The sequence below is a fragment of the Talpa europaea genome (assembly GCF_964194135.1).
Source record: "Talpa europaea genome assembly, chromosome: X".
Lineage (NCBI taxonomy): Eukaryota > Metazoa > Chordata > Mammalia > Eulipotyphla > Talpidae > Talpa > Talpa europaea.
This window is the reverse complement of record NC_140081.1, coordinates 47,371,433-47,394,596: the sequence shown is the minus strand read 5'-3', so window position 1 is coordinate 47,394,596 and position 23,164 is coordinate 47,371,433. Positions and strand designations below refer to the sequence as shown.

Here is a 23,164-nt window from a genome sequence, read left to right as displayed (position 1 = left end):
AACAGTCCTGATGGCCATACTGGCTTCCTATGGAGATTCCCACAGTGATCAATGTCTGGCCCTTAAACACACACCCTAAGTTCGGATCCCTAGATAGTTGGTTCCTGCTCCCCCATGACTTAAAATAGAGTCCAGGTAATTCTAGGGATGCAGGTTGGACTCAGCCTTGGCACAGATGATTTTTGCAATGTGAAATAAAGTCTAAATATGTCCTCAGCCCCTTTTCAAACAAGGAGCTGGACTTTTTAGCTGGGCTCAGGGCTACAGTCAGTAACAGGGCTGATAACACTCTAGCTATCCTGGCACAGCACTGTCAATCAGATTGAAATCCCCCCCTGGCTTGTGGCTCACCTTTATTACCTAGACCTTTCAAAAGTGTGAAAACCAAATGTAATCTCTCACTGATGGCTCACTCCAAATAGGATTGGAGTCAGGTTTGCTATAGCACCTTGAGTTCTTAGAGGAGAAACAATGTCTAAGTCCTCCCCAAATAGAAAGTCTCCTAATTTGGAGCACACACGCGCGCGCGCGCACACACACACACACACACACACACACACACCAGAAAAGGAGGCCCAGTTTGGTAATATCTGAGATGGAGCAATGAAAGGATCAGAACAACAAAGATACTGAATTGACCTAAAAAGGTCATGTAACCCAGCCAGCCCCCTGCTTTCTAGGAGGTGAAGCACCCCAGTAGTTTCCTTAGTAGTCATCTGTTCAATTTGGCAGTTGTTATCAAGGACTCACTAAGTGTCATGATCATCTCCTATCTAGAGCAAAGTTTTTCCTTGTGTCGAACTTAATCTTCTTTCTCTATCACTCTCAGAAGAAATGGAGAACAGATATCAGTTCTGTTCTTATTTAGGAATAAAATTTTTGAAGACGGCTATGGCACACTTGTCACATAGTAGGTGCTCCACAATTATTAAAAGTTAGCACATTGGCTTCCTCCTTTCTAAATAATAATAATAATAATAGTAATAATAATAATAACAATAATAATAATAAAACTAGTCCTTTGGCACATTTCTGTTCTGCTCTTCTCCAAACCCCCTCTCCAGTTTTTCTACAAATGCTGAAAATGTGTTGACCAAGGGCAGATCCACTACCTCTTTAAAAAGCCTAACCAGTGCTAGGTAGAGTGGAAAAAGCTGAGGGCCAAGGAAAAGGTCATGTATTACTTACTGTTTCTAACGCTAGCTGTGATGCACTTTTGTGGGCCCAGTTTCCCAGTTCTAAAATAAATGGGTTGGACTAGATGACTCTGAGGTTACTTCTAATTCTAAAACTCAGACTCTGATTACTTCCCAGCAATTCCATGCTATATTTCTGTTATTATTTGCTAGAATCCATGTTAGGGTTAGAAAGGAGGGAAAGAGGGAATGGGAGGGGAATGGGAGGGAAGAGAAAAACAATTCTACACTATGGACTCATTCTGTTTGAGGCCCACCCTGACGCCCTCCCCCAGGTCTTTTTTTCTTTCTTAAGTATACTTGTGTCCAGTCAATCATTGTCTGTCTCTTTTGTCCCCATGTACCTTGTCAGCACATTAATTCTTGGTTTTGGTCTTTGAACTACTACCTTATGTTTGTCCCCTCTGACTTCATCCTGTTGTGTTGGTTCATCTCCCTCATTTTGTCAGGGTCACTTTGAAGAATTCTATTCCTGGTTTCTGAGGTGTCAGCAACCCCGCCCAACTGTCACACTTGATGAGCAGACTCCAGTTCTGCCCTTCAAGTCACTGAGAATGATATGAAATACCAGAATGCTAGCCTTGTGGATCCCCTTTGAATCTGTCCCCCAGGGTTGACAGGGAGCCACTGATAATCATCCTGGAGAGAAATCACTCCCAAGGCCCCAATGACTTCTCCAATTCTAATTCACAGAATGGGAAACAAATATCCCTGGGGAAGGAGAGGGGCCCTACTCTGTCAGTCACCCAAGACCAGAGTCCACATATCTGATGCCACACTGGATTCAGATAAGAGAAAGAATTTCAGCATGTTAGAGGTCAAGCCTCCTCCCAGCCCCCAGTCCAGGATGAGGGCAGGGTTGCAAAGGTGGGTGGTGGTGGCAATGGCAGGAGCAGCGATGGCGGCAGCAGCAGCGAAGTCTTTGTCCGTGGTGGTGTTGGCAGTGGCAGTGATGGTAGTAGAGGAGAAGGAAGTGTTATTTTTGCCATTTCATTAGGAGGCCCGAGGTGCTGAGAGAAGGCTTCAGTCACAGGAACCCAGAGCACTGGGAGGGGAGGGAGCGGGAGTTGGGGGGTAGGTGGCAACAGCGACCAGATTAAGATTGGAAAGGCCTTAGGCCCTGCAGGGGACCAGCAGAATGCAGCCCAGACTTGTACTACTTTAAAGGCACCAGGCCGAAGGAGCAGCAACTCAGAGCAGCAAAGGCACCCTGCTGGGAGGTCTGTTGGGGCAAAGGCCTGTGTAAGGGAGGCAGGGTGGGAGTGCTAACTGGATTTTTTATTTTTATATCAAGACACTGTTTAAAATTTTTACAAAGGACAAACTCCATGGGTTTCCGTTAGTGTTTTAAGAACTTTTCTTTAAAAAAAAAAAAAAAGCCAACAACAACAAAAAACATGGCCTTTTTGAAAGAGAAATGACAGACACAAAAGAGACTCTGTAAAGAAAATGGGGTGAATTACTGATAGCATTACCCCAAGGGCAGAGGCAGAACCCAGATTATACCCAGGAGCCTGATAATGACATGGCCTCCACAGAACCTCATTCGCCAAATCTGGTGTCCCCTGGTCTAGCCAGACTTATGCTCCTGGCCTTTGGAAGAAGCAGCAGCTCACCGGCGGCTGCTGCAGCCCTCCATGGAGACACAGAGATGGCTGGGGAGCTCTCCCCTGTATTCCAGCCCCATCCAGCAGTATCCCCTTTCTCCTTCCACCCCATGGTCTCACTCAAATATGTTTCTTTCTTGGGGTCCTGTTCCTTGGTCAAATTGTGTGAGTATTGGTGGTGGTTGCTGGGGGAGGGATCCAGAACCAGAGAGGTCTGGGCCTGGAGCCCTCCCTACCGGAGCCTCTTTGCACACATGGTCAGTTGAAGGAGCATTTGTTCCATTTTTTTTTTTTTAAAATTCAACAAGACCCAGAAAAAAAGACCAGGTCTGCGGGAGAAAGAGCTACTCTGCTCTTTAAAGCTCCCAAGTCTGGAGTTGGTCGGTGGTGCAGTTCCAAGAGAGGCGGAAGGTGAGCACCAAGGGGTTGTCCAGCTGGTGCCTTCAGGCCCCCCGGAGTGTGTGTGGCCAGGCTCTGGGAGCTGGCTGTAGCTGCTGCTCCCTGGGTCCGTGGCTTCCCAAGGGTTCATTTGTGTCCCCATTTGTAGGGCTTGTTCAGGATTACTTCCATGTCTGTGTTTTTGTACATGCGGGTGCATGTCCACACCTGTCTATGTTTGTGCAGGTGGGTCTGCTGTCAGGTGTAGGTGCGTGCGTATACATATATGTCTGTAAGTGTCTGTGTGTGTGTGTGCGCGCGCACGTGCGCCTGCATGTGTGTGTGCATGTTTCTCCATGGGTCTGGGAGGGAGCCGGAGCATAGGCTGTGCTCTAGCTTGGAGCTATACCCGGGTAGTGGAGTGTGAGTGGGGCAGCCCAGTACTGTTGAACCCTGCGGCGAAGGTGTTATAGGGGTGCAATGTTTGCAGCCCTACCAGGGAGTTGGGAATCATAGTGATGGTGTTGGGGGTCATGAGTGGGATGTCATCTGGAGAGCGCCTCAGGGTCAGGGTGTAGTCGGGCAGTGCAGTGAGTCGCAGTGTATCGTGGGGGGGGCCAGCCTCACATTCATGGTGGGTGGGGCCCAGCTGTAATGCTGCCAGCTCCTCCTCAGGAGCAGCTCCCAATTCAGGGGCCCCGGCTCCCCTCTGAGGGCTAGGCTGCCGCAGGGGCTCCTGACGCCGTTTGTCTTTACGGTAGTAGAGGGCCGCAAAGGCCAGAACATTAAGGAACAGGAGGGAGGCCCCCACAGCGATGGTGACACTTAATTCAGTGGAGTAGTCGCGGGGATTTTCCACCAGAAGTGGTCCTGCATCCTGATCCCCATTCCAGGACCCTGGGGCATTCTCGTTGCTGTAGGCAGGTGAGATGGCTGGCCGCTTGGTGCTCCAGGTCTTGCCGTTGGGCCTGCGGGTGATGTGGGAGCTGTGGGTGGTATCCGGGGGCGGCACTTTGGTGGTTGTGGATGTATAGTGGAACATGTCATGCAGGTTGTATAGGTGGGGCACCAGATGTTTCCAAAAGGCCACCTTAGTGGCCCGGTAATGATCTCGGACTCTGGGTTTCAGCCCGATGTGAAGGTAGAGCTGGTCTCGGGGATTATATTTAGACCAGGCCACTTCCTCAAAGCGGTTGGCTTTGGTGTGAATGAACTTGGTGTCCTGGGGGACCGGCTTGTTGGGATCCCTGCAATATCACATGGAAATCTGGGGTCACCACTCTACCTAGATGAGGAAAGGGCCCAACATTCTGCTTCTCGCCCCTACCCCAAACCTCGTTTCCAATCTGAAACCACCCAATGTTTCCATCTTTTTCAGGGTCCCTCCCTCTGTCCACATACCTCCACTTCCCCAGGCCTTGAACTCCTATTGCCCATGGTGCCATGGCAACTGTCTCATCCTTCTATGTGCTCATCCTCTAAGATCATGCTATAGACCACTTTTCTTCTCACAGGCTACTAAGCATCCACCCATCTGTTCAGCTGCCTGTTTTTTTTCCAAGAGCCCTTTAAAGGCTCTTTCTGGAAGTATTTTGTTCCCACTTCACATGGCCTCTGATCCTCTAACCTGGAATCCCATATTTCTGCTAGTACTCTCTTTCGCTCCAGCTCAGTCCTAATGTTAAACTGAGTTCTGAGCCTCAACATTTTTGAGGGGAGAAAAAGACATGAAAGGCTCAAGAGAGGGCAGGCAGGGAGGGGCAAAAGAGTAACCAAGCAAGATTTGGAGAGTATTTTAAGAAGAGAGATGAGGGAAGAGTTTTAAATGGAGAGGCAGAAGGGAGGGCATATGGGGCCCCAAAGAAGAAGAATCCCCACTTTCTCCTTACCCTGTCTTGGCAAAGTTGGTCCAGTAGGTCATGACAACAGCACTGAGCATGACATCATTCTTGGAGAAGTTGCAGGGGAAGAGGTCAGTGGGACCTACCATAGGGACACCAAAAACGTAGGGTACTTCATCCCCATGAGCTGCATCTGACCAAGCAGGCTTCATGAGGCTCTGGCAGTGATGGTAGAAGGCGTAGAAGTAGGTTGGTGAGCCATAGCGGGCGTGCAAATCAGCTGTCACTACTGAAGGCTCCACCCACTGGTGGTCAGTAAACAGTGCCACCAGAGTTTTACGACGGGTCTCAGGGTTGTCACGGTCTGCCCAGTCTGTGTACATGAACTTGATGGTCTCTCGCAGGGTGTCTTTGCCCTCAGGATAGCCATAGAGATTGTCCACAAAGTTGGAGACTGAATAGTCAAAGTCAGTGCCAGAGACACCATCTTCAGGGTCCACCACCCCTTCCACAAACTTGAGCCCCTCGCCCTGGTTGACGCCCAGCATGATGTCATAATTGAGGAACTCACCCTGTTCCATGAGGATCTCGGGGTCATCAGGGATGACGTCACCATCGATCACAGGGCCAAAGGCCACATGGTAGCGGGCTGGCTGGATGTCCTGCTCTACCAGCTCCTTGGCACTCTTTTGCCGAAGACAGTCCACCATGTCCACTGTGTCTAGCACATTGCAGCCCACCTTGTCTGCCAGCAGGCTGGTATACTTCACTGGTTGGTAGTTCACGGCCCAGCTGGACAGAGCAGAACCACTTTGGATGATGGCCCTCTGGAAAAGCCCTACAGGAGACAGGAAGCACCAGGTCAGTTCCTTTGAGTCATCCACAGCCTAGGCCTCCCTTGTTTGTCCCCGAGGGACAATGAAACACCTCCTCATTCCTTTGTCACTGAGGCTGCCCAATGGGTAGAATGGGCCAGGAGGGAGACATAACCCTCTGAAATGCGGCGATGGGCTAGGGCCAGGCAAGGGGTTGCAGACCTCTTCCCTTCTTGCCTCCTTGTCCTGGGTGATGGTTGGCAACTTGGGGGTTAAGGAGATGCCAGGGAGAATTAACCCCTTGGGACCCAGGCACCAGCTTTCTTATGTTCCCTCTCTTTATCTCTCCTTGTCTTTCCCTCTTGCTTCCTGCCCAGCTGGGCCCAGCTCTGTGCCAGCGCACCACCAGGGAGCTGGCGCTTCCACCACAAAGGGGTCTTTTTCATGAGAGATGAGAAATACAGGCAGGAGCAAGCCTCACATTCTGTGAGTTTGGGGAAGAATTCCCAAGGGCAAAGGCCTGGGGGTCTGAAAGGCTCCAGGAACATACCCAGTTTTCAGTCTCCACAGAGACTTTCCTTTTCCTGAAGCTACTGATGCCTCAGGGCCAGATTTCCCCTTCACTGAGAGGGAGCCAGTCCCCCAGACTCAAAAAGTAGATGATTCTTCCCCTGACCCTAGGATTAAAAAGGGTATCAGTCTCTTCCTGGCCCCAGCATTCCCAGGAGGAGCCGGCCTTTGGACATACAATTCCATTCCTCTAGGAGAAAGGCAGTTTGCCCAGGTGGGAAGAGAGGTAAGGAAATATACATTACTACTTAAGAGAGTAATAATAATAATCAAAAGATTATTCTTCATGAGTCAGTTACAGAAAGAGCAAATCATTAAAGCAGTTAGGTCTCAGGGGACACAGATCTCCTGTGGGATACAGCAAAGACCCATTCCAGGAAAAGCCTTCTCCTCACGGAGGAAAAGCCCCCCACCAGAGGAGGCCCTGTTCCTCTCTTTGGATACAGCCTGTCACTTCACACTTTGTGGCAAAAAGACATTCCTGTTCCCATTCCTGTCACCTAGAAATATTCCAAGGTGGGGTGTTCTCTTGCCAGGACAGTCCCTGGAGGGACAGAGACAGAATTTCTAGGTCATAAAACGTGATTTTGGGCTCTCAGAGAGACGGGCCTTCTTCAAAGAGAATATCACTAACTCATGGGGCAAATCAACCCCACCAGCGAGAAAAATCAATGCAAAAAGTGTCCTCTCTCACAGATGCCCTTACTTTAGAGAAGGACACACATTTCAGGTAGATCTATTCTTTGTGAGATGCTCACCTTTGCCTCTCAGAGGGAGAATGTGCTCTGTGGCCCAGAGGAGGAGAGAACATTTCTTTTTTTTTTTTTTTTTAAGATTTATTTATTTATTTATACAAGAACGGGGTACAGGCCAGATGCGCGGGAGGGTGAGAGGCTTCACCAGAGACAGAGCAGGGAACAGAACAGGCAGACACGAAATACACTGCTGAGGGGAGCAGTGAGCAAGGCAGGAGAGGTCTGCTGCGCCATGTGGGACCCTCCACAGCCGGCGGGGATCAAACCAGCACTGCAGAGGCTGCAAACAGCTTCACAGTGCTGTGCTCAACCGCCTGCGCCACCAGGGGAGGCCCAAGAACATTTCTTGCTGAGTGAAAAAGGGCTATTTATCCCCTTGGGAGAGTCACTGGCAGGGGGACCCACTGTGAGGAGAGAGGCTTTCCTTCCTGTTAAAAATGAGGGTCTCAGGCCTCCCTGGTGGCCTAGGGGTTGTTTCAGTGCTGTCACAACTACTATGGCCTGAGTTAGATCCCTGGCTAGGAGCTAACCCACATGGCTCAGCAGACCTCTCCTGTCTCGCCTGCTCCCCTCAGCAGTGTATTTCAGTCGATCTGTGGTTCTTCTCCCCACTGTGTTTCTAGTGAATCCTCTCACCCCCTGCACCTCTGGCCTACACCCTAGTTCTTCTACACATACACACACAAAAATAATAAACAAATAAATACATACATACATACATACATACATACATAATAATGAGGTTTCTCTGGCCTACAACCCAGTTCTACACACACACACACAATGCATACATACATACATACATAAATTAAAATGAGGGTTTCTCTTAGGTGGGCTGGACAGCCTGGGAGGAAGTCTGAAGGCCAATAATGGACAGCAATCCCTCAAAATAGTCCTCTCTAGAGGTTTGAGGTCCTTATTCTGGCCAGTCTCCTCCCTCAGGGGCAGTTCCCTCTTGCATGCACTTGTTCTTTAGAGAGATAAGGCAGAGAATGAGTGGTTTTTTACATCTAAAAATTAATATCCACCCTAGCTCTCTACCCTGATGTCACATGTTCTTCCCAAATGGAAAGATTTCCCCTGCTCAAAAAGAACTATTGTCCTTTCAGAAAGAGGCATTTTACTTCCATGCTGCCAAATAAGATTACCACACCAGAAGAACATTATTTTCTGGGGATGTAAATGGGATTCTCTCTTCCCTCTCTCACATTGGGTGGTTCCATAGCGTAGAAATGGACGGCTGGCTGATTCCCCTGGGTGTCCCTGGGGCAGAGAGCTGGGAGCTCAGGAAGGTGGGAAGCCTGAGGCTCAGGATGGGCAGCCAACACTTTGCTAGTTCATGTTTTCCCAAGAGCTACTCACCCTCGGAGTGGTGGGACAGCGTAAGGAGGCTGACACAGGATGCTCCAATGCCTGAGCCAAAGACAGTAATGCGGCGGGGGTCACCACCGAAGAAGGCAATATTCTCGCTCACCCAGCGGAGGGCCTGGATTTGGTCGAGGAGCCCATAGTTGCCTTTGGCAGCCTGATCTCCAGTGCTCAGGAAACCTGGATTCAACGAAAGGCAGGAGGAAGTGAAAAGGGAGGCATGAGGATTGGGGTTGTGATGGCCAGCAGGGCCGGGGGCCTGAGGACAGAGGATGGGCTGGCAGCACAGTGCTTTCCACCCAGCTGACATCAGCCACGGACCCTATCTGCGAGACCAGGCAGCATCAATATGGGAAAAATCAATTCCCTGCCGCCCACCCATTCTCCAGTTTGGAAGAAGTCACCAGGCCCTTTGAAGAGAATGTCTTGCATTCACTAGAGACAAGCCACAGGAATCTCCAACAGCCAGGAAGGCAGCTTCTGCCCAGATGCACTCTCTGGGACATTAGCCTGCCACCCGGCAAGAGAGCGTGGAAGGGCAGTGATGCTGGAGTCAGATGGTCCCTGTTCGAGCCCTGCCCACCACTCACTAGCCATGTAACTGTGGGCAAGTGATTAAAAACATCTGTGAAATGGCGATAAAAATACTGCAGGATTGCACCATGGAGAAAATGAACATAAGCATCTTTAGCATGCTCAGCACGTTGTCAGTCTACTGGTACTTCTCTTTTCCTTTTCTCTCTGGGGAGAAAGCGAGGACCCCTTGAAGCAACAACCTTTACACTCTCCTTGCCCTTCCTATGCAAGTTAGTCCAGCTCCATCTCTTTACAGAACCTTGGATGCCCCCCGCCATCCCTTATCCTTAGGGCAGGTCCTCATTTCTCTTTCTCCAAGACATAACAAACCAGAAACTCTGGGATGGGGCCCAGCAAACTGTATTTAACGAGCTCTCCAGGTGATTCTGATGCCTGCTAAAGTTGGAACACCACTGGGTTAGACAAGCTTTTTCCTCCAGTGGAGAAATGGGGAAGCCAGTGCAGTGTGTTACCACAGAAACAGGTTTTCCCGCCCACCCACTGAGATTTGCTGCTGAGGAGACATATCACCATGGAGACTACCTTCCCACCCACCTGCTGGGATTTGCTGCTGTGGAGACTTGTTGCCATGGAGACTACCTTCCCGCCCACCTGCTGGCTATCCCACAGAGATGTCCTATATTCCCCCACCCTGCTTCCATTTTAGACTAATCCTGCCGCCTCATTTCATCTCCCTTCCCTGGTCCTTAGGCTCCTTGGGAGGTTCTGTCTTCTCCTGCCAGAGGCTTTTGGAGGGGTTCTTTCGAGGCGGGTAGCCAAGTTGCTCCGACACATTGGAAACCCATACCTGGATCAGTGTTTTTTTACTGATGAGTTAAAAGCTCATCCTCAGTACCTGGAATCAACTTTGTGAGAGGACATGTTTTAGGAGGCTCCCTCAGCTCACAGAGGGCTCTCCAGGATTCTGGGTTCACAAGCGGAAGCTGAACTCAAACAGTCCCCGACAGGCCAAGACCTCATCACTGTCTTTCTCTAGCCCTTCTGTTTCCAGCTTTTGCAAAAGAACTCATTTCCCCCACTTCAAGTGTGTTAGTGATTTACCTCTGGTGCAATTAAGTATGTAAAGAACTTGGTTATTCCTCTCAGACCTAGTCACAAGCCCTGTTTAGTCCCAGGTTCCCAATGAGGAAATGAGAAAGAGTTAGAAAAAGCCTGAATGAGAATGAATGGATAAGCCCTTGTTCTTCTAGACAAGGCAACCAGCATCTGCTTTGCCTGGCCCATTCACTCACTGAAGCTGCTCCTGTGAGTCTTAAACAGTATGCTGACCAAGATCCAAAGCAACTGTCCAAGCCCTGAGACACTCTGGCAAAAATCTCTAGGTGCTGGGCCTCCCTGGTGCCACAGGGATTAAAAATCTCAGCGCTATCAAGCTATCACCAGCCACTGCAGCATGAGTTAGATCCCAGGCCAGGGAGCTACCCAGATGGCTCAGCAGACCTCTCCTGCCTTGCCTGCTGCTCCCCTCAGCAGTGTATTTCAGTCAGTCTGCCCATTCTGCCTCCCCACTCTGTCTCTGGTGAATCCTCTCCCTCCCCCTCCCCGCTTCTCTGGCCTACACCCCAGTTCTTGTATGCATAAATGAATAAAAATAAATCTTTAAAAAATCACTAGGTGCTTCTCTTAGCCCACTTATTCTTCCCTCCCTCCTCTCTCCTTCTCTCACATTATCTTTTCCTTTTCTCTTATTTAGGCAATAGCAGACTTGGCTCCAGCCTTTGCCAAGGAATCACTCAGTGAAATGTGTCAAATACATCTGTCCTAATCAGCAGGAAGAGCCTGCAGTTGGATGTAGTAAAGTAGGCGTCTCTCACATGTACTGATTCTCTGGGTTAGGAACAAAGGGTTGAAAGGGTTGAGTGCAGGATTTGACCATCGGTCTCTGCTCCTTCAGACCCCAAGTCTCCCACAATAAGGGTGCTAAGCATGTGGATTATGCCAGGTCAATCATCCCTACTAAAAGAGTTCTGCGTGAAGGGCTCTATAGCACTGGATAGAGCAAATGCAACTGGTGGCAAGCTCGAACAATCCAGTAGTCTGGGAGAGCAGTCACTTACTGCTAGTTCCCCAGTAACCCAATCATCCCGACAGTACTTGAGAATCAGGACTGAAACATCAAACTCTACAGGCTGTCAGAATAAATCCCAGTCAGTCTCCCTGAGAACAAGTTTACACCGCAGGAAACGGTGAGCTGCTTGTTAATAGAAGGAGGCAGAATCTGGCACATTGTATCAAAACCAGATATCTGTGTCACTCAAGACTTGACATTTACCAGGTTTTCAGTTTGCCTGAAGGGCACCTGAGCAAGGATATTGAATTAAATTCTGGAACCCTGAATAAAAATTGGCAGGCCCATACTTCCTCAGCCCCAGGGATATCAACATCCTATGTATTATATCCTTTCTTGTGTTGGTCTCAAGTCTAGTAGGGGCATCTCAAAGAATAGCTACCCCTCTGCCTTGGGCTAACCTGGGACCTCCAAGTTCATGAATCATCCAAGATGCCTAGAGTAGCACCTTAAGAGTGAGCTGTCTGGGCCTGCCCTGGTGGCGCAGCGGTTGAGCGCTGGGTTGTGAGGCTGCCCGCAGCCTCTGCAGCGCCAGTTCAATCCCGGGCCACTGGCGAGGGTCACACACACACACACACAAAAAAAAAAGAGTGAGCTGTCTGCTTGGGCTCAGTGCAACAGAAAGGCTGATGGCATGGAATTGGGGTCCCAAAGCAGCCACTCACTCTGAGAAAGAAATCAAAAAAGCCTCAGCCACACAGCAAAATCCCCAAGCGACAGTGACAAACACAAGTTCTACAACTGACACCAGGAGACAAAACATATTGTATGTACCCAGAATCCAATCGATGGCTTATTGGTCACCTTCATGTTCCAGAGCAGGCACTGAAGGGAACTTCTGATGGGGAGCTTCCAACCAATGATCAGTTTATGACTTTTTCTGAGGTTTGGGTAATAATATTTTGATCATTAACCGCTTAAGCCCAAAGAATATTTCTACCTCCAAATGTGCTATTCTGGTTATTCAGATGAGAGGAGGTGGTAAAGTGGGGGTTCTTAATCTGAGTTTCATGGATGAGCTTTAGTGGAACCCTTCAAATTGTTTCTCTGTGTGTATGCACACGCACACTTATTTTTCTAGGAGAGAGTCTCTGTCTGAGAGCTTTCATCAGCATCTCAAAAGGGTCCAAGACTGCCCCAGAGGTTAAGAACTTCTGCTATAGAAGCTGCAGACTAGAGCAGCTGAGGTGTGGTGGAGTAATCAGCAAATCAGGATGTTATAGGGTGTGTTCACCAGCTTGTGGCTGACACTTCCAATCCTACATGAATCCCTTTCCTGCCTCCTTTCTCTGCATCACTCTTGTCCTTTTCTCTCCTCTTTTTTCTTTTCTTCCTTACTTTCTTTCCTCTTTATTCCTCCACATCCACTATCTCTTTTCATTCATCCCTAGCTCATTTAACAATAGGGAACTGAAGCATATTAGTCTTCTCTGTGCTTCCCAATAAACCTTATCGAATGGATCTTTGTGTTTATAATTTGTAAAATCATCTGAGTTGAATATTTTCTGTCATTCTCTTGAAGAAAATAAAGCAGCAAAATTTCATCTGGCCTCCCACTACCACGCATATATGCCTGCATACCTGTGAGTGTTCGTTACTCCAGAAATTGTGTGGCCTTAGCATGAGGGTTTACAGTCACTTTCAATGGCACTGTTTTCACCATCAGACTCAGATGTCCTTTCTCAACAGGACAGAAGAGCTTACACGAGTCTTGCCATGATGTCTGGGGTGACTCAGAAAGACAGAGGGACTGCAGAAGAACCATGAAATCCAAAGCCCACCAGACAGTAAAGAGACCAGAGGGGCACCTGCATGCTTCATGTGGGGTATTGAGGTGCCACTGAAGGGGACACAGGCTCCACCTTTTTTCATGGGATATAACTTCTCCTGTCTGAACCCAAAAAAGTGTCCTGCCGTTCCACATAGTACTAAATAGGGTTAGCCAACAGGACAGTGCCTTCCTCTGTACATCCAGAAGTAAAACACAGTAGCAGGGCCTCTGGGATTCAAACTGGCAAAGAAATACACTCCAAAGCAAATTCAAAGACGATCCACTCAGCCAGCTGGTCATGGAGTAAGCCAGACCTAACTGCTGGCTTAGCACCCAGACCTACGGACCTAACAGAGAGCTTACACTCCTCTTGGAACTCTGAGGCTACGAACCCTGCAGGGGAGAGGTTGGCTTCTTCATACTACCCTAGGGATACGGGGCTGCATACTCCCTCTAAGACCTGTGTGCTTAGTTGCCCCTCTGAGGTACTTGTTTACCTCAAGACCTTGGCCATGGAGAGGTACCATCCATCGGCAAGGGAAGGTACAGGGTAGAGTGTACGGATGACAGAGCATGCGTGGGTAGAGGATGATTGGGCGCATTTGAAGAGGCCTTTGGAAAATCAGTGTGTATGTGTGGGAGTGTGTGTGTGTGTGTGTGTGTGTGTGTCATGGGATGGGAGCGCAGGGGTTTGTATTCATGGAGGGAATAGAAGAAATGTGCACATGTGTATATATGGGCTATGCCAAGTATGGAGTGTGCATGCATGAGTGTGGGGGTGAACAGAGGTTTGTGTACATGTGTGGATATGCATGGAAGGTGTGGGTAAATGCAAATGTATATATGTGTGTGGTCAGGTGGGAAGGTGTACCCATGTATGTGTTGGGGTATATACGTGGGGTATGTATGGGAAGAGTGTATATGTATGCACATGTGTGTATGTGTATGTGGGGATCTATGCAGGGAGCCTTAGGGTGTGTGCACATGTGGAGAGAGTATATAAGCGTGATGCATGATTCAAGTTCAATAGTCCCTTGCCTTAAAAAAAATAGGAATGATGCATGGGATATGTGTACAGATGTGGAAGCAGAAAGAAGAGGTATGCATGTGTGTGGCTAGTATTCGTGGATGAGTGGGCTGGGGAGGTGTGGCTGAGCAGGTATGCACATATACAGGAGGGAGGGGAGTGCTGCCTTGTGTTTACGTGGGGGAGGCAAGCGATGTATGTGTGTGTTTATGGGCATGTGGAGTGGGTGTGGAAGTACAGTGTGTAGGGGGATATACAGAATGCTATTTGTGAACATTAAAGATACACACATGTGGGATTTAGTGTGGATATGGATATGCAGGATGTGGGTCATTGTGTGAAGCATGTATGTGGAGGTAGAGGGAAGTGCGGATGTGGTTATGTGTAGCGTGTGTGGGTGTAGATGTGGATACAAGGTCTAGCGAATTGGAGGGAGGAATTTATAGGAATGTGTGTGTATGTGTGTGTAGAAGGTGAGTGAAATCTGTAGAAGTGGGGTGTGGATGCACAGTATATAGAGGTACACAAACAAGGATCTGCATGTGAGAGAGACTAGATGTGTGGAGTGCATATGGCATGGGTATGTGTGTGTGCATACGTGTGGGGGCTGGAGGTGTGGATATGGAGGGGTCTATGTGTGTACGGGTATATGTGTGTGTTCTGGGGGACTGAGAAATGATTGGATATAGGAGGGTGTGAATGTGTGAGTCTGCGAGTATATGGGTATGTGATTTGCTGGAAGGAATATCTGTATATATGTGGGGTGTTTAGGGGTGAGGACAGGACATGAGAAAATTAAGGGACTCTACAAAACTCAGTCAAGCAAAAGTCCAGAAGCAGAGGCCTGGCTTGAGACCTAAGAGAAGGTGTGAGATTTGGATGGAAATTCTACCGGCATCTAAACATTCCAGGAAAGGGTCTGGGGACATGGGGAAGCTCTCAGCACTTGGGTAGGGGTCAAGTGGGATACCATTTTGGCTATGGTAGTTAGCACCAGCTAGAGAGCCAAGACCCCCTGTTCTGAACTTCCCAGCATTCTCTCCTCCCTCCTTAAGAAACTAGGCTTTCTTCTAGGTGCCTTGTGGGCCTAGAGTCCTGGGACCTGACATACCTAGCACTCCAACACGGTAGTTGAGGGTGATGACGATGACGTTGCCATAACTGGCGAGGACGCTGCCATCAATCATGTTGCCTGTCCCTTCCATGTAAGAGCCTCCATGGATGTAGACCATGACAGGCTTAGCTCCACTGTCCCGGATGTCTGCAAGGAGAAGGGGTGAGACACAGGCTGGGTTAGATGCCCTTCCTCCCCCACCCCTGCCAGCCCTGGGTGGGGGGGAGCAGCAAAGCTATCCCAGGTGCCAGGACACCACCACCAAGTCTGAGGGCGGGACTCATGCTCATTCTGGAGCTCGAGCACTGGCCAGAGATGGTTAGACTCCAGTGATGTTTTGAAAGACTCTGGTTTTAAGCATCTCCTAGCTCAAGGCAGCCAGGCATGCCTGATACAGCTGGGCCTACCTAGGCCATGGCTAGGCCCCGGGGACGGTGGGAGGTGGGGGGACAGGTGGAAGCAGAAGGGCTATCCCTTGGCTTGATCTGGTGAGTCTGCCCTGGGCACCCAGGAGTCCTGGGACCTGACATGGCTTTAGAGAGTAGGGGCTGTGGAGCCCTGAAACCCCCAAGACTAAACCAGTAACATGGAAATATGGCCATAGGCAGCAGCTGGCCCCCCAGTGCAGACAGAAACAAAAGGGGTGGGAATAAGGGGTGGCACAGGGAGAGAACAAGGAAGGAGGTGGGGAGGGGGAGTGAATGGCAGAGATGGGGTAGGGGGAACCTCATTGACATGGTTTCTCAGCCATGTGTCCATTTACCCCATTCTCCCTGGGCATCAGGCAGGCTTAACAGGAAACACTGGGGATGGGGGAGAGGAAAGAGGCAGAACTTAGAATGAGAGAGCCTGCCCCCAGTCAGCATTAAGATGAAGATGGAGCCTCTCCAGAGACCATTCAACAAGGGAACTTCAAAAATGGCTGCCCCCAAGCCCAGGCAACATGGCGGGACTGGGCAGTCAAGAGCAGGCTCCTAGCCTGGTCGACTCTACCTGAAGCCTCTCAGTCTGTGAGCTGGATCAACACTCTGCCACACAGAACAGCCTTACAAACCAGAGTGGGCCCCCTGAGCTGGCTGGCCCCCCAGGGATGGAGGGGCAGGGCCAGGGCCTGGATGTTTTCCAAGGAGGAAGGAATACTTGTTCAACTGTCATCTGAGGGCCTTATGCTGCTTACTGACTGGGCTGTGGTGTCCTGGAGTGTAAACCCATAGTCTTTCTGGCCCTGGCCTGAACCTACCACAGCCCCAGGCCTTGAGGTCACATCTCTCTTCCTGGGAGAAGGCTCAGGAAGTTCTAGGTGGTTCTATTTTCCCGCCCCTTTGGATGTCACTGCTTTACTCCTCAGTTCAACATCCGGTGAGACTCCTCTCCCAGGAGCCAGTCTCCCCATGAAACACAGGTGGGTCCTCAACAAAACTCAGGCCTCTTCTTGCCATCCAGTTTCCTTTGTGGACTCTCCTTACCTTCCCCCAGACCTGAATTTTCCCTTCTCTCCCTGCTGTTTAGTAGAGCCAGGTGCCCATGAGCCACAGAAGATGGGGGAGGAAGCCTTCTCCAGCTTCTACAGTAGGACTGAGAGGGGTGGGGGACCCTGGTGAGGAGGATGCCCTCCCCATAGTTCTGCTGTGGTCCCTTGCTCCCGCCAGCTATGTCCATCGCCCTGGAACTCCCAGTGGCCAACCAGGCCAAAGATGGATGAACAGCCAAACGGCCTTATACATAACAGAAACACACCAACAGACGGACAGACAGACAGATGGGGCTTCTCCCCATCAAGAGGGGGAGGGGCTCTGTGCCATGCACCAGCCGCCGCGCCCTGCAGCCCCCAAATACCTTCATCTTCATCCCCGTCATTATCCGCTAAGTCCTCGCCCTGTTTCTTAGCGCCGGATCCTGGGGACCAGACACGGGGAGACACAACAGCACAGAACAGAGAACAAAACAGAGAGAGAATTCAAAAACAGCATGACTGCAGTGTGGCCCAGCGAGCCAGCTCTGGGCCTGGGCCCAGGACAGGCAGGACGGATGGCAAGAACTGAGGGAATGGGTGGGCTGAGGCCCAGAATTTCATCAGGATGATGGTGTTGCAGGCCCCTGCTGTGCTGGCCTCCCTGCACCTTCCTGGCCTGCCTCCTTGTCCCCAACAGCCCATCTCAACCAACTCCCTTCCCAGATAAGGAGGAGGTAGCACCAGGTGGGCCAGGGCACAGAGCCAGAGACCCCCCCCAAGGGAAATAATTTCTTCTGGGTGGAAGGGGCTGCATGTGTTTACACAGGCAGTTGGAGATGGAGAGCAGGGGCAGGTACTGAAGGGCAGAGGCCGCACTGCCAACATGTGTGCATATGGAAGTAGCTGCCAGGGCCGAGATGGGTGCTGGGGACCCCAGACCTGAGCTGCCATGGCTCAGTAGGAAGACTCAAGCTGGGCCTCAGCTCACCCTGATTCCCAGAGGAGAAAATGGGAGATGATGTATTCCCTCACTGGGGCCCCCCTGTTCTGGTGGGTGGCAAAAGGGCTCTGTGCCCACAGGAACCAGGCCTGAGAGCATCAAGCATTGCTGATATGTAGAGAGAGCCTGAGAGTGAGGGAGGGAAGGAAGGAATGGGAAAAGGAGAGAGGTACAATGAGAGAGAGAGAGAGAGAGAGAGAGAGAGAGAGAGAGAGAGAGAATGGCAATAACTCCTACCTAATGTACTAAGTTACCAAGTTCCAGACACCCTACACCTGTTTGATCCTCACACCCCAATGGGATAGGTACTATCTTTATTCTTGTTTCACTGATGGGAAACTGAGGTTCAGAGAGGAAAAGTGACTTGCTTAAGATCACACAGCTAGGAAGCACTAGAGGTGAGATTCAAATCCAGGTCTGCTTGACTCCAAAGCCCATGGTCTTTCCACTGCACCATGCCACCTTTCTGAGATGGGGAAGGGGAAGAAAAAAATGAGAAAAGAGGTGGAGCATGGAGGGGCAAGGAAAGGAGGGAGAGAGAGAAAAGGAGAGACTAGAGGAGAGAGAGAAGCAACATTTAGGATCTGGGGTAAGCTGGCACCAAGTCTCCTTCCTGTTCTAAGGAGCCAAGAAGTGCACCTTGAGCAAGGCTGTGGAGAAAGGGGGCCTACTATTGCCTGCATGATGGTTAGTGTGTGGAAACAAAAGTCATCCTACTGGCACCCCAGGGCTTACCCCACCCTCCTATCTGTGACACCAGATACTCTCAGACTGGAGGCAGCAAGTACCCCTTTCTCAGCTGTTTGGCCTCTGGTGACCAAACTCCCTTACAGCTACTAATCAAGACAGGAACAGCCCTCACATTATAAAACGGCTTTGAACACAAGCAAGAGTCCAGCCCGAGGGGCAGAAACCACCTCTGGCTTCCTGAGGTACCTACCATCTTAACACCTGCCAGTACAACCCTCAGAAACTCTGTGGGACCTGGGACACCATTACCCATACCACATCCCTACCAGAGGACAACCCCCTAAACTGAAAGGAATCCCTCATTCCCAAACCTGATGGAGGTAGAGGTGGGAATGTGGTCTTCCCTAGGAAATCCTTTCCTTGCCACAGGTCCTGACTTAGAAGATGTGTCCCCTTTTCCCCCCCTGGGAGTGTCCCTGGGTTCCTGCATTGCCCCAGTGTCCTCCACACAGATGCCTTTGTGGGTGCTTCATCTTAATGCCTGCCAGGTACCTCCTTGCTGCCATGCCTCTCCCCAGGCCAGCTCCACCACCATTCCCCATGCAGATGCTGCTGCTGCAGGATCCCAGCCAGGCCAGCCCTGCCTAACCTATGCACGCCAGCATGTGTGGATAGGGATATGAACTACTTGGGCAGAAATTGGTACTGGGGACCCTAGTTCTGCACTACCTGGGTCCAGTGGGCAGACTCAAGCTAGATGTCAGTTGACTCCCATAGGAGAGAATTCAAGATGAAGCTTTTCCTCTGGTCTTCCTTGTTGGGTACCCCTTGGTCTAGTTAATGGCAAAAGGGGTTCATGCCCACAGGAACCAGGCCCCCCAAACCAAGCATTGCTCCGAGATGTGGAAAGATATCTGGGCATGAGTCTTCCCCCAAAGACAAGATCTGTAACTGTTCCAGTGGTCAAGAGGCCTTGGCTAGGGACCTGATCTGAACAGCGGAAAGATCAAACGCCCTTTCCCATGTTGTCCCTCCCAGCTTAGCCGGGGGAAGCGGGGCTTAGGGGAACCAATTGAGTTTAAATACTAGGCCAAGAGATTCTTCACAGCAGCGATCAGGTCTTCAGTCATTTCTTGATCTGTCCTCTACCTCATATCCCAACAGCACCTAGCACATGGCCTTGCCCACGGTGACCAGTCATGATTGGGAAATATTTGCATTCGAGTGGAGCTTCCAGTCAGCTCTTGAGCCAAACTCGCAGGGCTGGACTGGACTGCCCTAGGTTCTCCTCTCCCTGGAGCCCTAGGGAGATCATTCCTCCCGAGAAATGGTAGTTACATGTCATCGTCTCCTTCCTGAGCCCTCAAGTAGGTAACTCATAGGAACTCATTTAAGAAACACTTTTCCTGAATTCATTTATAGGCCAAAGGAATGTTAAGGCCAGAATGACCCCCTACCACCTTCATCTGTGGAAACAATTTCTGAAAGGAAAAGATTTGCCTCAGATCTCACTGTGAGTTAGCAGCACAGGTGGGACTCAGTCAGGCTTTGCGGTTCCCAGATCTTTCTGCAGCACCGATACTTCTTCATTCACACACACACACACACACACACACACACACACACACACACACAAAATGTTTACTGATTGCCTACCATATGTGAGGTCTGGGGCTGGGTGGGGGATGTGGTGGAAGTCTACCCGGAGGTGTAGCAGGCCTCACCCATGCTTGGGTGTGCATTGAAAGCACTCAGCACACAGGCTGCTCAGCACGTACATTCTGGGCTCTGCCCCTAGATCCTAACTCAATAGGGAGCATCCCTGTCCAGGCAGCCTGAAAGCCCTTCTCTGGGGCTCCCTGCCCTAGAATTTCAAAGGCAAACCAACTCCAAGTTTGCCAAAAGAGTTGCAGGGATCAGGCTAAGATTTCCCACCTGTTCCTAAGGTGGTTACTCTTTCCGATTTGGCCCAACCCATCCATACTTTGCCAATTTTTTTCAGAGTTGGGGCGGGGAGAATGACCAGGTGGGAGCCACCTCTGCGGCTACAGTGGAAAGAACACTGCCCTGAGGGCCAAGAGTCCCAGGTTTTGGTCCCACCTCCGACACAGACCAGCAACAGGGCTGTGAGCAGCAGCAAGTCACTCCCCTGGGCCTGTTTTCCTCACCTGTAAAATTGAGAGGCTCATTCCTGCCTTAGAAGCTTCCAGAGATGTGAAGACCTTATGAGGTTAATTATGAAAGTACTTTGCAGAAAGCCCGAAGTGGTATTAGAACAGGGAGAATTCCTCTATAGCAGGAACGAATTCCTCCCAGCAAGAGGGGGCATTTTCAAACAAAGATCTCACGTCCGTTTAGAGTCGCAGTTCCCAGAGACCTCCAAGGTCAGCCGCCACACCCGTCTGGGTCACTCAGCTACACTCTGGCTAGCGGTGGTGGGTGGGATGGTGGGATTGCTCAGCCTGTGTGAGTGGGCGTTTGCTCTAAACTTCAGGGCTGGAGAGTTGAGTCTAGGCTTTTGACCCAGGGAAGGACATGAAGGGAAGAGCCGGTGGCACCCACACTAGGAGAAGGGCAGAGTCTCTGGCTCCATCTTGGCTGCCTAGTTTCTCCTGAGGTGTCTGGGAGAGAAGCACTGGCTCTGTCTTTGGCCCATACTTTAGGGTGGAATTTGGGGGCTGGCGAGATTGGAAGAAATGGGACTGCTGCTTCTGCTCTGAACCTGCCTGAGGCCCCCAAATCCTCCCTGAAGAGCAGCCAGGGCCCTTGGATGACATGGAGCTTATGCCCGCTCACCGACTGCCCCCTGAGCCTGGGATACTTGAAGGAAGGCTGGGTCCTCAGGGGCAAGGGCAGGTGGGCAGGCAGCCCTCCCTCTCTCTCTCTCTCCCTCCCCGCCGGCTCGCTACCTACCTCCTTTCCTACAAATTTTCTTGTTGGGCTTTCGGGCGCATTCCTTGGAAATCCGCTTTACTGTAAAATGAATAAAAAACTAAAAAATAACAGGAGGCCTCTGCCCAGGGGCATGCACCCCCCAACCCCCAGGCCCCAAGAGCTGCTCTGCAGGCAGCACATGGCAGAGAGCCTGTCCCACCATCTCCTTATTTCTGTTACTTACCTTAGTGTGACCCCCGCGGGAGGAGGCATCAGCTAGTGAAAGAGGAGTCACCTAAGCAATGCCCACCAGGCTTGCCCCCCGCCCAGCACACACAACCAGCGCCCTTGGCCACACACACCTACACCTTTCCAAGCAGGTGGGATGGCAACAGGGGGGCCTGGTGGAGCCAGCATCCTCCCGCGGGCAGCTGCCAGCAGTGACCCATACTCCCCCAGGGAATCCCCATCCAGCACTCTGGCCCTAGACCTGTCAAAGCTCTCAGGACTGGCCAGGTCCCTCCTGAAAACAGTGTCACTCACACATGGGAGCTCAGACAAGGCTGGGAGAGGGAAGAACAAGGAGGCGGAAGGGGGAGGCCAAGCAGAGTGATGGTTAGAAGCATTTTCATAGACAGACGGATGCATGCTGCAGGGCGCACAACCACATGCCAGCCACAAACACAACAGGGCAGGTGGGAGGCAGGAAGGGCACAGTGCCTGGCCGCCGCACTCACCATCCTCCGTGGGTACATAGACATTCAGGTAGAGGCAGTCTTCATTGGGCTCCTGGATGTAAGTAGCGACGATATCCAAGTTGGCAGTGAACCAGACAGGCAGCATGACTTCGGGCACAGCTGTGTGGATGTTCTGGGGGCACACTGGGGGAAAGTGTGTGGCGTTCCGGATGCCGGACCAGGATGGGGGTGGTTCAGGGGGCAGGAATCGTTTCTCGCCGATAGGGGGAGCTGCATAGGGCACCCCCAGGTATTGGTCCACAGGCCCCAGTATCTCACTGGGCAATGGTACCCGGGCACCCCTTAGCTTCCCAAAGTGAGTATTGACTGTGGGTGCCGGGGCCTGGGTGCTGGCCCTCAGCACCAAGCTGAAGAACCACAGGGTGAGGCACAGGCTCCGGCCAACTGTGGGCTTGGGGCTCAGGGACAGTGAGGGCAGGCCAAGCTGCAGCCACATGTTCCGGGCAGGGGGACTGGCAGGAAAGGCAGACTCCAGGGTCACAGCATCAGCCCAATAGGCAGCCCCTTCATGGCAACACTGACTTGAACCTCAAAACTGAGCTCTCAAGGGACAACTACAGGTGCCCAGCAACGACGAGAGTGGTCTTCCAGGCACCACGGCTTCAGAAAGGGGACTCCCTCAGGGCCAGACAGGCCTGTGGAAAGAGGGAAGTAGTCGTCATCCAAGATGGTCGGTCTTTGGGGCCCTGCAGGGCTTCCACTATTCTCTTGCAGTTAGGAGAGGTCTCACATGCTCAGGGCTCCAGGGACGCACAGATGAACTCCACTGCCAGTAGGAACCACTCTATGTGCCTGGCGGTTAGAAAATTCAGGGGGATTGACAGAATGACAGTTGTTGCCACTGCAAATTCCCACTGCCCAACTTCAACTCCTCAGCCAGTGGAAATCACGGGGGAGCCAGAGTGGTAAGTAGTAGGAGGGCATGGAGTGATGGAGTGATCTGGAAATGGAGCTCAGGACCCTTGTGTGCTGCAGGATCACTGAGCTTTTGAGCCCCAGAACCGGTAACCCCACACAGGAACCGCCACATCAAGGAAGGAGAGGAGAATTAACCTCACTCCAGTCCTTCTAAGGCATAAAAAGGGAAAGCCACAGATAGGCAGAGTCTGCAGGGAGAAACTTCACCTTCAGGCAGGGCAGGGCAGCCATTCACCAGAGTCCCCAGACCCTCCTCTACCCCTCCTCAGCCCTCATGCCTCTCAAATTGTCAAGACCTGGTCCATTTCGTGGGCTATCTCTAATTCATACAGAGTGCCAGAACTGAGGCAGAAATCGTTTTGCC

At 51.0% G+C, this 23,164-nt stretch overlaps 1 protein-coding gene across 4 annotated transcripts; it reads right to left on the bottom strand.

Moving 5' to 3' along the window:
* Positions 1-3,584: 3,584 nt before the first annotated feature.
* Positions 3,585-22,318, bottom strand: NLGN3 (neuroligin 3; the record flags this gene model as incomplete). 4 transcript variants are annotated; one of them, XM_084258637.1, is made up of 7 exons in its annotated part: positions 3,585-4,428; positions 5,071-5,860; positions 8,525-8,710; positions 15,105-15,254; positions 16,944-17,003; positions 21,164-21,223; positions 21,862-22,318. In XM_084258637.1, the coding sequence occupies 7 exons, from the start codon at positions 22,316-22,318 to the stop codon at positions 3,585-3,587; spliced, it is 2,547 nt and encodes an 848-aa protein (XP_084114763.1). The 4 variants fall into 4 exon arrangements, with proteins under 4 accessions (XP_084114763.1, XP_084114764.1, XP_084114765.1 ...); XM_084258638.1 differs by lacking the exon at positions 21,164-21,223; XM_084258639.1 differs by lacking the exons at positions 16,944-17,003; positions 21,164-21,223.
* Between the last annotated feature and the right edge of the window lie 846 nt (positions 22,319-23,164).